The sequence below is a fragment of the Periplaneta americana genome, chromosome 7 (assembly GCF_040183065.1).
Source record: "Periplaneta americana isolate PAMFEO1 chromosome 7, P.americana_PAMFEO1_priV1, whole genome shotgun sequence".
In the NCBI taxonomy this organism is placed as follows: Eukaryota; Metazoa; Arthropoda; class Insecta; order Blattodea; family Blattidae; genus Periplaneta; species Periplaneta americana.
Window position 1 is genome coordinate 179155622 of NC_091123.1, and position 15829 is coordinate 179171450.

Here is a 15829-nt window from a genome sequence, read left to right on the forward strand (position 1 = left end):
TGATAGCGAGATGGTATTTGGCGAGATGAGGCCGAGGATTCGTCATAGATTACCTGAAATTTGCCTTACGGTTGGGCAAAACCTCGGAAAAACCCAACCAGGTAATCAGCCTAAGCGGGAATTGAACCCGCGCCCGAACGAAACTTCGGATCGGCAGGCAAACACCTTTGCCGACAGAGCTACGTCGGTGGCGAATAGTTCTTAATGAAAAAGATCAGAAGAAGAGAAACGAAACAGACAAGAAAAAAGTGAAAACTGTGAAAATGTGTTGTTTAATCACTAATAAATGAGTATTCAATAACTGTGCAGTAGACGGTCAATCACTAATAGGCGTGTTTTATTTTTTCTTTCGTTTATTGATTTTGATTTGTTTCTGAATCTTCACTTGACCCAATGCCTTTAAAATTCTCTCAATAAGTTACCACTGTTTTCCGCTATTTCATTGTTTTATTATTCATTAGCTTAAGTGGTCAATCACTATACAGTTTACCCTATATACTGTGTATATAACTTACGGTCAATTGTATTATCATCTTGGTAGATCCTTCATTCTACAAGGAATGTGGTACTAGTAGTAGTCGTTGTACTGTAGTAGGAGCAATGGCACCAGTAGTAAAGATGATAATAATAATAATAATAATAATAATAATAATAATAATAATAATAATAATAATAATAAGTAATTCGAGTTACCGATATTATCCCTAGTACAATTTAAACCATTTTGGGACCAGAGTTTCTCTTAAATAAATTTTTATGCTAGTTTAAATACATGCACTTTTTTGTAAGCTGGTGGCGCATGTTTTCTAATTTATTATTATTATTATTATTATTATTATCATTATTGACATTATTGCGAGTTTACAAATTACTTCCATTGATCTTAGGATTTTGAAACACTTAAAGACAATCATAAATGTCCAGAACATTTATTTATTTCTTTATGTATTTATTTAATTATTTACTTACTTTACTTACTTTATTTATTTACTTATTTATTTATTCATTTATTTACTTATTTACTTATTTATTTATTTATTTATTTATTTATTTACTTATTTATTTACTCATTTATTTATTTATTCACATATTTATTTATTTATTTATTTACATATTTATTTATTTATTTCTACTAGCAGAGTTAAGGCCATAAAGGCTTCTCTTCCATTTAACCAGTATAACAACAATATCCCGGCCCCGGAATAATTTTTCTCTCGAAATTATTCAATATCAAATACTTGTATAAAAATGGCAGAAATACAGGAAGAATATACAATTAATAATAGTAGTAGTAATAATAATAATAATAATAATAATAACAATAATAATAATAATAATAATAGTAATAATCATTATTATTTATTTATTTATTTATTTATTTATTTCGAATATTAATGTGCAAAACAACAGCACAAAGCAAATACAGTTTAGCACAAAATAAAACAAAAAAAAACCGAACAAATGATTATAAGAATGAATGACAGAAATGGCAGTGAGATGAAATACAATCAATATAATGGTCAACATTAACCATTCACCAAATGCAACAAACTAAATGGCAATATCTAACAAATAATAAAAGATATTAAATAACAAGTAAGGATATATCATGCACAAGTAAAATCAAATCAGATCTTGCAAATTAGCACTTTTAACACACCTGGCTACTGGAGAAAGGGATTTAAATAATTTAGTGAAGAAAATTCTTTGACCACGAAAACCTTTCACGGGAATTCTAAGATAGGTGTTACGTACAAAAGAATCACAATCAATGACACCATTAATAGCATTATTAAAGAAAGTGTAATCAATATCCTGACGTCTCGAATACAGACTGGTACAGTTAAAATATTTACTAGATAGTTCATAATTTAAATAATAATAATAATAATAATAATAATAATAATAGTGAAGTTTTTGGTGAGAATTCTGTGGTTTCAAGGCAAAAGGTGATGTCAATTTTTGGCGAAAATGAAATTTTGCGACATGTTGTGCATCCAGATGATATCCTTAATTTGACAGAAGATGACACACACATCTTTATTATTTTTCCCTCTATCACGTTATTATGATTATTATGGATTTATACAGTAATTTAAACTTTAAATGCTCGTTTCTGAAAAACTACAAAAAACAGACATAACATTTTGCTTTGGAGCCACTGAATTCTTGCGTCACATTATTAGCAAGTATTCTAAAGTATTCCTAAATAATTTTTGACAATAACTGTGGAAATAATTTTCTCGCACAAGTTGTAAGTTATCCAAATGTGTGAATCCAGTTGGGTGAGAAAATATTAATTTCTTCGTCATAGATGTCTGAGAAAGAAGCGCAGCAGATAGATTATGTATTGTGTAAATTTTCTTGTGACTGTATCTTCAAAGAGATAATATTTAACAATTCTGGGTGTCAGAATCAATAATAACAGGATATGTCGTTGTGTCAGTTGAGCATACGTAATACTTATTTATATTTTGTTTATGTTTACAGCTAGGCAAAATAATTTTCTATCAATTTACACGAAGAAGATATACTGTGTGCATGAAAACATGTCTTCAGCGTCGATAACAATCTTTTTGGTAAGTAAAATACACCTTAGTCTCAAGCTTTCTCATTGTTCCACATACACTTTTAACTAGTGCTGTTGATCGATCAAAATATTTCATCGATTAACTATTTGAATCTAATCGATTAATGGAAAGATTAATCGAGTTTTGATCGATTTGAAAAATGTTTTAATATACTGTAATACACAATTATTGTTAAATTTAACTTGTATTCGGTAACAAGTAGACAATACTTTAGTTGAAACAAGTAAAGCGATAGGTTTGGAAGTAAATCCCGAAAAGACAAAGTATATGATTATGTCTCGTGACCAGAATATTGTACGAAATGGAAACATAAAAACTGGAGATTTAGCTTTCGAAGAGATGGAAAAATTCAAATATCTTGGAGCAACAGTAACAAATATAAATGACACTCGGGAGGAAATTAAACGCAGAATAAATATGAGAAATGCCTGTTATTATTTGGTTGAAAAGCTTTTGTCATCTAGTCTGCTGTCAAAAAATCTGAAAGTGAAATTTATAAAACAGTTATATTACCGGTTATTCTGTATGGTTGTGAAACTTGGACTCTGACTTTGACAGAGGAACAGAGATTAAGGGTATTTGAGAATAAGGTTCTTAGGAAAATATTTTGGGCTAAGAGGGATGAAGTTACAGGGGAATGGAGAAAGTTACACAACACAGAACTGCACGCATTGTATTCTTCACCTGACATTATTAGGAACATTAAATCCAGACGTCTGAGATGGGCAGGGCATGTAGCATGTATGGGCGAACCCAGAAATGCATATAGAGTGTTAGTTGGGAGGCCGGAGGGAAAAAGACCTTTGGGGAGGCCGAGACGTAGATGGGAAGATAGTATTAAAATGCATTAGAGGGAGGTGGGATATAATGATAGAGACTGGATTTATCTTGCACAGGACAGGGATCAATGGCGGGCTTATGTGAGGGCGGTAATGAACCTGCGGGTTCCTTAAAGAAAAGATGCTATACACGATAATTGACGTCGTATGTTGGAATACTTTAACTGTAATTATTTTGGAAACTACTCCAAATAATATTGAAAAAAGAATTGAAATTATGTTTTTTTTTTACGACGCTCGCAACTGCAGAGGTTATATCAGCGTCGCCGGTGTGCCGGAATTTTGTCCAGCATTAGTTCTTTTACATTCCAGTAAGTCTACTGTCATGAACCTGTCGCATTTAAACACACTTAAATGCCATCGACCTGGGCCGGGATCGAACCCGCAACCTCGAGCGTAGGTCAGCAGTATAATAATAATAATAATAATAATAATAATAATAATAATAATAATAATAATTTATTTTAGCTGGCAGAGTTAAGGCCGTAAGGCCTTCTCTTCCACTCAACCAGCAAAAAGTGTATATACCACCGACTACGGTACCGAGGCCGACAATAATATTGATGTATCTACATTCTTCATTCCAAATAATGTTGTCTTCCGTCACCTATCATTCCAAAGACACCTTTAGAGTTGCTCGGTATTTTCTTTAATACGAATATAAAATAACCTATATTATCATTATTTTATACCTCTAAGGGTAAGCGTTAACCTTGAGAGTGGTCAGACCTCCGACCTGTCGAGTCCGGGTTCGAGTCCCGGTCAGATCTGAGACATAGTGACACTTGTGGGTTTTTCTTGGGGTTCTTCCGTTTTGCCCCATGTTAGACATCTACATCATTCTGTCATCATTTCTCAATTTCGTCATCATTCCATAGCATTTCCCGATCGGCGGCTGTCGACGCTCGGTGGGGGGCTGGCCTAGGGGCGAGGGGAGTTGCCTGTTCGAAACCTGGGTACGCAGCGAACCTTAGTGTAGTCAGCCGGTGTGGGTTTGGGAATGCGTCTAGCTTGATGGTTAGCGCAATAGATGGTATCAGATCCCAGTGCTGACCCATAGTGTTCCTCCCTCCCGTAAATTTCATTCCAAGGATGAGCGTTGATAATATGTCGGTGAGATACTTCACAGATCGTTATGAGGAAATGAAGTTCTACGGAAACCCATTGTTTTGCCTCCTAGACTTCAACAACTACCAAAGCGGAGATAAGTATGATGCCACTTCCTAATCTCTTTGCCCTTTTATGATTATCGAACTAAGTTTCCTCTTACTCGCCGTCATCAAGCGAAGAACTCTGTATCACTTCAGCACGTAACAAGTACAGTAGTGGCAAAAAAAAAAAAAAACCGCACGAAAACAGTAACCATGTGAGTAGCTGTTGTTCAACTGCACAGGTGATTTAGGTTCCAAGGAATATGCACCGACGCTCTGGATTATGTATGTATTTATTCACACTGCAATGGGTATATACCCGGTGGCAGTGGTAACTAATTACACTCAATAATGACAATAATAAACTTATTAATTAAAAATACAATTAATAATAATACTAATAATTAATACTAATACTAATAATAATAATAATAATAACAACAACAACAACAGGGAATATACTAAATTAAATGAAACGATTACTTAAAATAACATTTGAAATAAATCTAATTTATATCTTAAAACTAAGCTCGAACTAAAACCCACGAGTATATGTTCATATCTGCACAAGTACCTTTCAACATTACACTCATTTCGCTGTTAACTCACTCACTGCACTGGAACTACGACACATTTCACTGATTCTATCCTGATTTCACTAACACTTCAAAAACATTTCACTGTTCAAATTCTTTGCACTGCCACTATAAACTATAAAGCTTCACTGACAGGAACACGTTTCACTTACACAGCACACTTCACTGACACGACATACTTCTTCACTGATACAACACACTTCACTGACACGACATACTTCTTCACTGATACAACACTTCGATAACAACATATCATTTACACCCTTTAACTACTGTGTATAATTACCGTCTATTAGTAAGGTCCTTAAGCCTATTTTTAAATGCATTTTTGGTTGTTGCTTAGCCTTTAGTAAGTCTGCAGGTAAAGCATTCCAGTCCCTGATAGTACGATTGAGAAAAGAAAACTTTCCAGTGTCCGTCCTCTGCCTTCTTTCCCTCAATTTATATGAGCCTCAATTTATATGAGTGAACAAGTTTCTGAAATCAGCTACAAGGGCCGGCTCGGTTTTCTTTGCCACTACTGTACACATTTCGCATTTTTGCTGAATTTAATTTTTGAGTCAAAAAGCTTAAATTTATATATGGGACGAAAAGACCCTTTTATGTTTTGGTGGAGATGGATTACATTTATATTTATTATTGGATTACTTACTTACTTACTTACTTACTGGCTTTTAAGGAACCCGGAGGTTCATTGCTGCCCTCACACAAGCCCGCCATCGGTCCCTATCCTGAGCAAGATTAATCCATTCTCTATCATCATATCCCACCTTCATCAAATACATTTTAATATTATCTTCCCATCTACATCTCGGCCTCCCTAAAGGTCTTTTTCCCTCCCGCCTTCCAACTAACATTCTATATGCATTTCTGGATTCGCCCATACGTGCTACATGCCCCGCCCATCTCAAACGTCTGGATTTAATGTTCCTAATTATGTCAGGTGAAGAATACAATGCGTGCAGTTCTGTGTTGTATAACTTTCTCCATTCTCCTGTAACTTCATCCCTCTTAGCCCCAAATATTTTCCGAAGTACATTATTCTCAAACACCCTTAACCTATGTTCCCCCCTCAAAGTGAGAGTCCAAGTTTCACAACCATACAGAACAACCGGTATAACATAATTTATTTCCAAGAAATAGTCTGCCCAGGCATCCTGGGTTGCCAAAAACACAGGATAACACACATATAAGAATAGTAACGATTACAGTAAAAAAGATGAGTCAAATTGAAATGTGAACTAGGAGCTTAAATTTAAGAAATAATAAATTTGTACATATATTTGTAACAATCACACACTAACGAATAGAAAGGGGGGAGGATTATAATATTCCGTATAAATGATTTTTCAGAATTGCCACAGACACTTTAATGGTTGAAGTAATTATTTTTGGAATGATGTCATGGATTCCAAATGTTTTGATAGTGTGTACAATTGATCGTGGGATGGTGCCCCTCGCTCCGATCATTAAACCATGTACTTCCCAGGTGCCTTCCATCTGATATTTTTCTCGAAAATACGGAATAGTAGGCTCATAAATTTGTTGTTTCTCTTTGTTGACCTCGGATGGTTGGGTCTGGCTCATCTCAAATCTAACAGTTGGGTTATAAATTCTAACTTTCAGATTTTTCGACAGCAGATTGGATGATAAAAGATTCACAACCAAATAATAACAGGCATTTCCCATATTTATTCTGTGTTTAATTTCCTCCCGAGTATCATTTATATTTGTTACTGTTGCTCCCAGATATTTGAACTTCTCCACCTCTTCAAAAGATAAATTTCCACTTTTTATATTTCCATTTCGTAGAATATTCTGGTCACAAGACGTAATCATATACTTTGTCTTTTCGGGATTTATTTCGAAATCTATTTCTATATGAAATCTATATGAAGGGAGAAAACGTCTTCTCTTAAATGGAGCAGTCAATAATCAAGAACTGCACATTCTGATTTCAAACTAGTCAGCGAAACTTTTTTTAATAAAAGATCAGAAGGAAAGCTTTCATTTTTGTATGTAAAGAAAGAAGGCACCCTCAAATAACTCTAGTAGTCACTAACTGTAAATTTACTAGGTTTTCATGCGATTCACGGAGATATATTAAATGTTTCATCGAAAACTATAGTCGCATATTTTCTATGCTTAAAATATATTTTGTTGATATGTATGTATTTATTTACACTGCAAGTGGGCAAGCACCCGGTGGCAGTGGTACAAGCAATATAAACAATCTATACTAATAATAAATCTGTAGCCAAAATTTTTCTGGTAATTTTCGATTTTCCAAAAATAATTGGTCCTAACATATATAATTAACCGCTCTGAAACCGAAAATCGCTTTTTTGAAATTTTTGTTTGTATGTCTGTCTGTCTGGATGTTTGTTACCTTTTCACGCGATATTGGCTATTACATACCAAACGTTTCTTTAAAAATAATTTCCGATAGGTTTTATTCCATGCAAAATTTTTATAGGACTGATATTTAATGAGATAAATGAATTTCAAAATTACAATAACAACACCATCTAAGGCGGTGTAATGAAATAAAAAACAAATGACTTCGTCTATAAGGGGCCTTGGACAACAACAATCGAAAGCTATGAAACATAGCCTACAGAGAATGTTTCTGTGTTTGCATGAAGTAATATCAGAAGCTAAATTAACCGATTTGTATAATTAATTATTAATTTACCATTGGAAAGTGTAGTTTCTCTAGATGGACATAATGCTATAATGTTATTAAGTAACTTCTAGTGAATCGAGGACAGGTAAGATTAAAATAGGTTCTTATGCACAGAAAACTTGATAGGCATTCGTTTCCTGTATTTCCTAAAATAATTTTTATGACCAAATGAGTGATCTCTGGATCAAATTGATCGAATGTTAATTTTTTAAATACAATTTAAATTAAGCAACATAATAAACGATTTATCCTTATATCAAGCACGAATGTTCCCTGGATCAAATGTCCTATTTTAATTATGTAATTACTTTATATTTATTTCTAACGGGTGCAGCGGAGCGCACGGGTACGGCTAGTTAATAATAAAAGAATACATAAAATAACCTAATTAACAAGTGAACCTAATTTTACATTACAACTTACATATGTAATAATTGGTACTGATAATCTTTCTCTTTACTCTGATCTCACTCACTGTACTGGCACTATGACACATTTCACTGAGACTATGGAACACATTTCATTGACACTATAAATTATCACTGATCGGAACTATTCACTGCACTGTAAAACCATAACTTCACTGACTCACCACGCTTCACTGATACAACAGCTCAATTAAGACAAACAATGACACTCTTATTCATCATACGTCTAAACAGAACTACATTTAAACTAAACATTTCTAGTCTAAGACCCTCTTACAAGTTATTTTTAAAGAATTTACAATTAAAACCAAAGGAGTAACTCGTCAGGCTAAATAAATACTTGTCACCTTAAAAAATACATGTCAACTTAATTTTAATTTACACTTTATACACAACGTTATAAGTTACTCTTGAATCTCCTTTAGGAAGGACAGCCCTTAAAGACCATTCCAATCATTTATAGTTCTATTTAAAAAGGAGAATTTATCTACATGTGTTTTCTGTTTCCTACATTTGATTTTAAAATCATTATCGTTCCTACCATAGTACGTTGGCTTCTCTAACCGAGCCGTTATGTCTACCCATGCTTTTTGATCTAGATACCTAGATATTACATTTCTTCATAAAGGTATTTGGAAACATATCAGTACAAAGAACTCCGTTATTTTTTTTTTAGTAAAATTAAAATTTGTTAACTTGGAGATGGCATGATGATATAAAATATAGCTTAATTTTCCATCATAAGACCATATTAAATTAATCTAAGCGTAACTGTCCAAAATATTAATATACAAATTGTGTAAACATGAAATATGCAGAGTGAAAGCCTTCAGCGTTTTATATTGGTTTACTTTATAACCTAAGTTCAAAAGTAAATTCAATGAGTTATCCATGCAATTATTTTGCAGGTGTACTTCGTAACGCTGACAGCATCTACGGCTGAGGATTCGGAAGGATTTCAATCAACATCTCATTTCCAAAACTTTCTGCGAATGACAAATACAAGACAGAAGTATCAGGACAGTAACCATCCATTTAACATCGTGTATAAAATTGGTGAATTTCAAGAAAATCAAAGATTTAATCTCGCACTTCATAATAAAATTATGTCAATGCAGTACAAAATCATTGTGATGCCTAATAAATCAAAAGTAGAGACAACGAAGTCACTGGAAACAGTGCTGAAACAATTAACCCCTGAAAAAGATAAACATAAATATTACTCCAAACTCATATCTTTACAACTCGGCTGTTTGTGTAGGATCATCAAAACTTTTGTAGAAGATATATTTTCAACAGAAACCTACGTAGAAATATTTCTATTTGAAAATGAAGAAATGAAAGATGATTCAACTAGTAACTCTTTAATAAGTATACAATGTAAACCACCCAAGAGCAACGTACTTATAGTACCTTACGAAATGGTAACTCAAGTGGAAATGCCTCAATATCAAGAGAATCTATATCAACAGTTTACACTGAACATTACAATATTTCAAAATAGTACCAGTTTGTGCTGTATCAGTGGGCAAAAGAACAGTATCAGTTCAAAATCATCATTTGTAAACTCCATCACTATTACTCAGACTGCTGAAAAGAACGATGTCTTTTCCAGTATAGTGACTCAGAACATCGAATTCAAGAGTATAAATGAGAACAGGAATAACACTTCAAAAGTACCACATTTGAATACCAGTGCTTCCTCTCAACCTGGTGGCCAGAGCAAAAATGTTATTCCAAAAACATCATCTCTGAATACCACAACTGTATCCAAGGATATAAATCAGAACAGAAATATTATTCCAAGAATGCCATCTTCGAGCACAAGTATTATCTCTCAAAATAGTAACCAGAACAACAATATCATTCCAAAAACACCAACTCAGAACACAGTAACTGTATCCGAGAATAAAAATGAGAACAAGAATATCACTTCAAAAGAACCACATTTGAATATCAATGCTCCCTCTCAACATGGTGGCCAGAGCAACAATGTTATTCCGGAAACACCATCTCTGAATACCAAAATTGAATCCAAGGATAGAGATCAGAACAGAAATATTATTCCAAGAATGCCATCTTCGAGCACAAGTACTGTCTCTCAAAATAGTAAGCAGAACAACAATGTCACTCCAAAAACACCAACTCAGAACACCGCAGCTGTATCCGAGAACAGAAATGAAAACAAGAATATCACTTCAAAAGAACCACATTTGAATATCAGTGCTTCCTCTCAACATGGTGAAAATATTCCAAAAACATCACCTCTGAATGACACATCTGAATCCAAGGATAGAGATCAGAATAGAAATATTATTCCAAGAATGCCATCTTCGAGCACAAGCACTGTCTCTCAAAATAGTAATCAGAACAACAATGTCACTCCAAAAACACCAACTCAGAACACCGTAACTGTATCGGAGAACAGAAATGAGAACAAGAACATCACTCCAAAAGTACCATCTTTGAGCACAGATACTGCCTCCCAAATTGATAATCAAAGCAAGAGTATTATTCCAGAAATATCATGTCGCAACAACGCAACTGTATCCAAAAATATAAATCACACGAAAAATATTACTCCACAAGAAAAATCTTTGAATACCAACACCGCCTCTGAAAATGGCGATCAGAGCATTGATATAATTCCCAAAGAGACATCTCTGAACACTACAACTACATCCAAAAATATAAATCAGAATACAAGTGCCACTTCAAAAATACCATCTTTGAATACCAATACTGTCTCTCAAAATAGTAATCAGAGCAACAACATTATTCCACATGAACCTTCTCTGAACAACTCAACTGTATCCAAGAATAAAAATCGGGATAAAAGTGTTATCCCAAAAGTACCACCTTTGACAACCAATACTACCTCTCAAAATAGCAATCAGAACAACGATGTCACTCCAAAAACGCCCACTCTGAACACGGAATCAAGGAATATAAATAATAAGGAAAAAATCCCTCCAAAAATACCGTCTTTGAACACCAATACTGACTCTGAAAATAATAATCATAGCAACAGTATCACTCCCAAAACACCACTGCTGAATACAACTATATCTGAAACTAGTAATCAGGACAATGTAACGCTAGAAACACACTCTCGAAACTCATCTGTGTCTAGTGATGAAGACAGTACAGTAATTTCAAAATCATCGCCTCCGAACACCTTCAACGACTCTCAGAATGATAGCCAGGACAATTACGGCATTACAGGAACGCCACCTGCGAAAACCTCAACTGTCTTGCTGAATGATGTTGAAGACATCACCTGGAAGGTTACGGAGTCATCCTTAACGACACGGTCTCCAACAGTGATGGCTACGGTCACGAAACTCACTCCGAAATCAACTACACCATCAACGAGTCTCTCCAGTTTATGTGATGACGACACAAATCTATTAACTTCAAACTTAACTGCTGAATATATGAATATTATTAATAAATGGCTGAGTGAAATGAAATTTGACGAGTGTTCTTACAATGAGAGCAATTTTACGAGTATTAACGAATACAAAACGAAAACAGAATTTATCTGCACAATAGTGGAGATACTTAAAATGAACTCCAATTTAACACTGGAACAAATTATTAAGCGTTGTATAAATATGTCGGAGACCTTGTATCAATGTCTTTCCAAAGAATATGGAGAGCTGTCAATGAATTTAGATCTCTGTTGGATGTATAACTGTAAAAGAAAATTGAATTTATATATGAATAAATCTGATGAAACATGCGCTCGTAAAAGGAGAACACAACATATATTCAGCAACTACATTCATCCTACTGTATTTGTTGTTATATTTATTATTGGACTGATAGGAAATGGTATTTTGATATTAATATTTGTGCGGCATGAAGAGATCAGAACTCATCAAAACATATTGATCCTCAACATAGCGATTTGTGACATCCTGTGTTACATTGTAAATATGTTGCTTCACTATTTAGTGTATCTGGATCCGAGTCACATCAAGCTCGACACCATAACGTGCACTGTATTCATAACAATTCGGCTGCTACTCTTTGTTGTGAGTGCCTTGTCAGTTGTTGCTCTGAGTGTCCAGAGATACTGTGCGGCCATTAACACATTCCACACCTCCAAATGTGCAGGCGCACAGTGTTCAATTTTCCACATATTTGCAGTCTGGGGGATAGCCTTCATAACTTCACTTTTCCTCGCTTTCACCGAAGAAATGCGTTACAGAATCTGTATGGAGCAAGATATGGCTAAGGTCAGAAAAGAATTAACACCTTTCTTCTTCTACGGTTGCATTGTTTTGCTGTGTGTAATGGGGATACTGAACTACATGACAGCAAGACGTATAAGAAAAAGCGCTGAACATTTTCCTAGCGAGATCAAATGTTGTGAAAGGGAAGATGCTCGTTTCAGAGGTGCCAGAGTACTGAATGCTCTGGGTATTGTGTTTTTCGTTAGTTACGGACCAAAGATTCTATATTTGTTATATGTTTCGCGAGAGGGAACTGATGAAAGTGATATATTGCTTCAGTATATTAATAATATCACTTATTACCTTCTATTTGCTTATTCTTGCTTTAATCCATTGGCTCTATATATTGCCAGTTCCACTTATAGGAGACTTTTCAATTTCTATCTATTTAGAACTTACGAAGAGGCTAAATTTTACGTTAAGTTAAACACGTGAATTTTTAGCCGCAGAACAGTACCTAATCTGAAAGATGATCTTGACTGATGAACACTCAGATGATTTAGATTTAAAGACCTACAGAATTTAATCATAGTGTCATGGATGAGGTGAATTGTTAGCAAAGATAACACTGTTAATGTTCACGTCTAGATTTCTTATAGCTACTGGGCAGTATCTAATCTGAAAGATGATCTTGACTGTTGAACACTCAGATGGTTAAGATTTAAAGACCTACAAAATCTAATTATGGTGTGCTGGATGAGTTGAATTTTTAGCAAAGCTAGCACTGTTAATATTAACGTCTAGTTTTCTTTTAGCTACTGGGCAGTATCTAATCTGAAAGATGATCTTGACTGTTGAACACTCAGATGGTTAAGATTTAGAGACCTACAGGATCTAATTACGGTGTGCTGGATGAGTTGAATTTTTAGCAAAGCTAGCACTGTTAATATTAACGTCTAGTTTTCTTTTAGTTGCTGGGCAGTATCTAATCTGAAAGATGATCTTGACTGTTGAACACTCAGATGGTTAAGATTTAAAGACCTACAGGATCTAATTACGGTGTGCTGGATGAGTTGAATTTTTAGCAAAGCTAGCACTGTTAATATTAACGTCTAGTTTTCTTTTAGTTACTGGGCAGTATCTAATCTGAAAGATGATCTTGACTGTTGAACACTCAGATGGTTAAGATTTAAAGACCTACAGGATCTAATTACGGTGTGCTGGATGAGTTGAATTTTTAGCAAAGCTAGCACTGTTAATATTAACGTCTAGTTTTCTTTTAGTTACTGGGCAGTATCTAATCTGAAAGATGATCTTGACTGTTGAACACTCAGATGGTTAAGATTTAAAGACCTACAGGATCTAATTACGGTGTGCTGGATGAGTTGAATTTTTAGCAAAGCTAGCACTGTTAATATTAACGTCTAGTTTTCTTTTAGTTACTGGGCAGTATCTAATCTGAAAGATGATCTTGACTGTTGAACACTCAGATGGTTAAGATTTAAAAACCTACAGAATCTAATTATGGTGTGCTGGAAGAGGTGAATTTTTAGCAAAGCTAGCACTGTTAATGTTAACGTCTAATTTTCTTTTAGCTACTGGGCAGTATCTAATCTGAAAGATGATCTTGACTGTTGAACACTCAGATGGTTAAGATTTAAAGACCTACAGGATCTAATTACGGTGTGCTGGATGAGTTGAATTTTTAGCAAAGCTAGCACTGTTAATATTAACGTCTGGTTTTCTTTTAGTTACTGGGCAGTATCTAATCTGAAAGATGATCTTGACTGTTGAACACTCAGATGGTTAAGATTTAAAAACCTACAGAATCTAATTATGGTGTGCTGGATGAGGTGAATTTTTAGAAAAGATAACACTGTTAATGTTAACGTCTAGATTTCTTTTAGCTACTGGACAGTAGCTAATCTTAAAGATGATCTTGACTGATGAGCACTCAGATGGTTTAGATTTGAAGACATACAGAATCTAATCATGGTTTGCTGGACGAGGTGAATTATTAGCAGTAATAACATTGTTAACGTTAACGTCTAGATTTCTTTTAGCTACTGGACAGTACCTTATCTGAAAGATGATCTGGACTGATGAACACTCAGATGGTTAAGATTTAAAGACCTACAGAATCTAATTATGGTGTGCTGGATGAGGTGAATTTTTAGAAAAGATAACACTGTTAATGTTAACGTCTAGATTTCTTTTAGCTACTGGACAGTAGCTAATCTTAAAGATGATCTTGACTGATGAGCACTCAGATGGTTTAGATTTGAAGACATACAAAATCTAATCATGGTCTGCTGGACGAGGTGAATTATTAGCAGTAATAACATTGTTAATGTTAACATCTAGATTTCTTTTAGCTACTGGACAGTACCTTATCTGAAAGATGATCTGGACTGATGAACACTCAGATGGTTAAGATTTAAAGACCTACAGAATCTAATTATGGTGTGCTGGATGAGGTGAATTTTTAGAAAAGATAACACTGTTAATGTTAACGTCTAGATTTCTTTTAGCTACTGGACAGTAGCTAATCTTAAAGATGATCTTGACTGATGAGCACTCAGATGGTTTAGATTTGAAGACATACAGAATCTAATCATGGTTTGCTGGACGAGGTGAATTATTAGCAGTAATAACATTGTTAATGTTAACGTCTAGATTTCTTTTAGCTACTGGACAGTACCTTATCTGAAAGATGATCTGGACTGATGAACACTCAGATGGTTAAGATTTAAAGACCTACAGAATCTAATTATGGTGTGTTGGATGAGGTGAATTTTTAGAAAAGATAACACTGTTAATGTTAACGTCTAGATTTCTTTTAGCTACTGGACAGTAGCTAATCTTAAAGATGATCTTGACTGATGAGCACTCAGATGGTTTAGATTTGAAGACATACAGAATCTAATCATGGTTTGCTGGACGAGGTGAATTATTAGCAGTAATAACATTGTTAATGTTAACGTCTAGATTTCTTTTAGCTACTGGACAGTACCTTATCTGAAAGATGATCTGGACTGATGAACACTCAGATGGTTAAGATTTAAAGACCTACAGAATCTAATTATGGTGTGTTGGATGAGGTGAATTTTTAGAAAAGATAACACTGTTAATGTTAACGTCTAGATTTCTTTCAGCTACTGGACAGTAGCTAATCTTAAAGATGATCTTGACTGATGAGCACTCAGATGGTTTAGATTTGAAGACATACAGAATCTAATCATGGTTTGCTGGACGAGGTGAATTATTAGCAGTAATAACATTGTTAATGTTAACGTCTAGATTTCTTTTAGCTACTGGACAGTATCTAATCTGAAAGATGATCTTGACTGATGAACA

At 34.3% G+C, this 15829-nt stretch overlaps 2 protein-coding genes across 3 annotated transcripts in view; one reads left to right on the plus strand and one right to left on the minus strand.

Moving 5' to 3' along the window:
* unc-13-4A (BAI1 associated protein 3) overlaps positions 1 to 15829 on the minus strand; it is a 758033-nt gene that overhangs the window by 260267 nt on the left and 481937 nt on the right. The window lies entirely within an intron of this gene.
* Positions 2489 to 14110, plus strand: LOC138702651 (uncharacterized). The gene is made up of 3 exons (XM_069829976.1): positions 2489 to 2579; positions 9200 to 11982; positions 14068 to 14110. Exons 1-3 carry the CDS (start codon positions 2550 to 2552, stop codon positions 14108 to 14110), a joined length of 2856 nt encoding a protein of 951 aa, XP_069686077.1. The 5' UTR covers positions 2489 to 2549.

What these genes read in the sequence shown, in the direction of transcription:
- LOC138702651 (XM_069829976.1), top strand. Translation starts at nt 2,550, where the DNA reads ATGTCTTCAGCGTCGATAACAATCTTTTTG. An exon ending in CGTCGATAACAATCTTTTTG is followed by an intron (nt 2,580 to 9,199) that starts GTAAGTAAAATA and finishes ATTATTTTGCAG; the next exon opens with GTGTACTTCGTAACGCTGAC. An exon ending in AATTTAGATCTCTGTTGGAT is followed by an intron (nt 11,983 to 14,067) that starts GTATAACTGTAA and finishes ATTTTCTTTTAG; the next exon opens with CTACTGGGCAGTATCTAATC.